Raw genomic sequence first — 326 nt, 5'->3', positions numbered from 1 at the left:
TATATATATGTATTATATTTTCTTTATTTTTTTATTTAATTTTGTAATGTTAATCTATTAAAATATCTAAATCATAATTTTAAAACGTAAAATAAAGTAGTTGTGATCTACATCGTAATGCAAAACAAATATAGTAGAAATTCTAAGCAAATGCAGAACTTGTGCAACACTGCGTAACAGAATCCCCAATCGCAAAGGGAATCATTCTCGGGTCACAACGATTTAACTTTTACTTCCTCACGTTATTGCGAGGAGAAACTTACGAAGAACTTCATGGTGTGTGATTACAGTTTTTCTTGTGCGCTACGCGGGAAAACACTACGTGT

At 31.3% G+C, this 326-nt stretch overlaps 1 protein-coding gene across 1 annotated transcript in view; it reads right to left on the bottom strand.

Moving 5' to 3' along the window:
- LOC108684889 overlaps positions 1–326 on the bottom strand; it is a 3,764-nt gene extending 3,438 nt beyond the window's left edge. The window contains exon 1 of the mRNA XM_018189420.1: positions 264–326. Coding sequence (XP_018044909.1) covers positions 264–275 — 12 coding nt within the window. The 5' untranslated portion in view covers positions 276–326. The remainder of the gene's footprint in view (positions 1–263) is intronic.

This window comes from Atta colombica, unplaced genomic scaffold (assembly GCF_001594045.1).
Source record: "Atta colombica isolate Treedump-2 unplaced genomic scaffold, Acol1.0 scaffold141, whole genome shotgun sequence".
Classification (NCBI taxonomy): Eukaryota; Metazoa; Arthropoda; class Insecta; order Hymenoptera; family Formicidae; genus Atta; species Atta colombica.
Note: the sequence above shows the minus strand (reverse complement) of the source record. Positions and strands in the feature narration are given on the sequence as shown.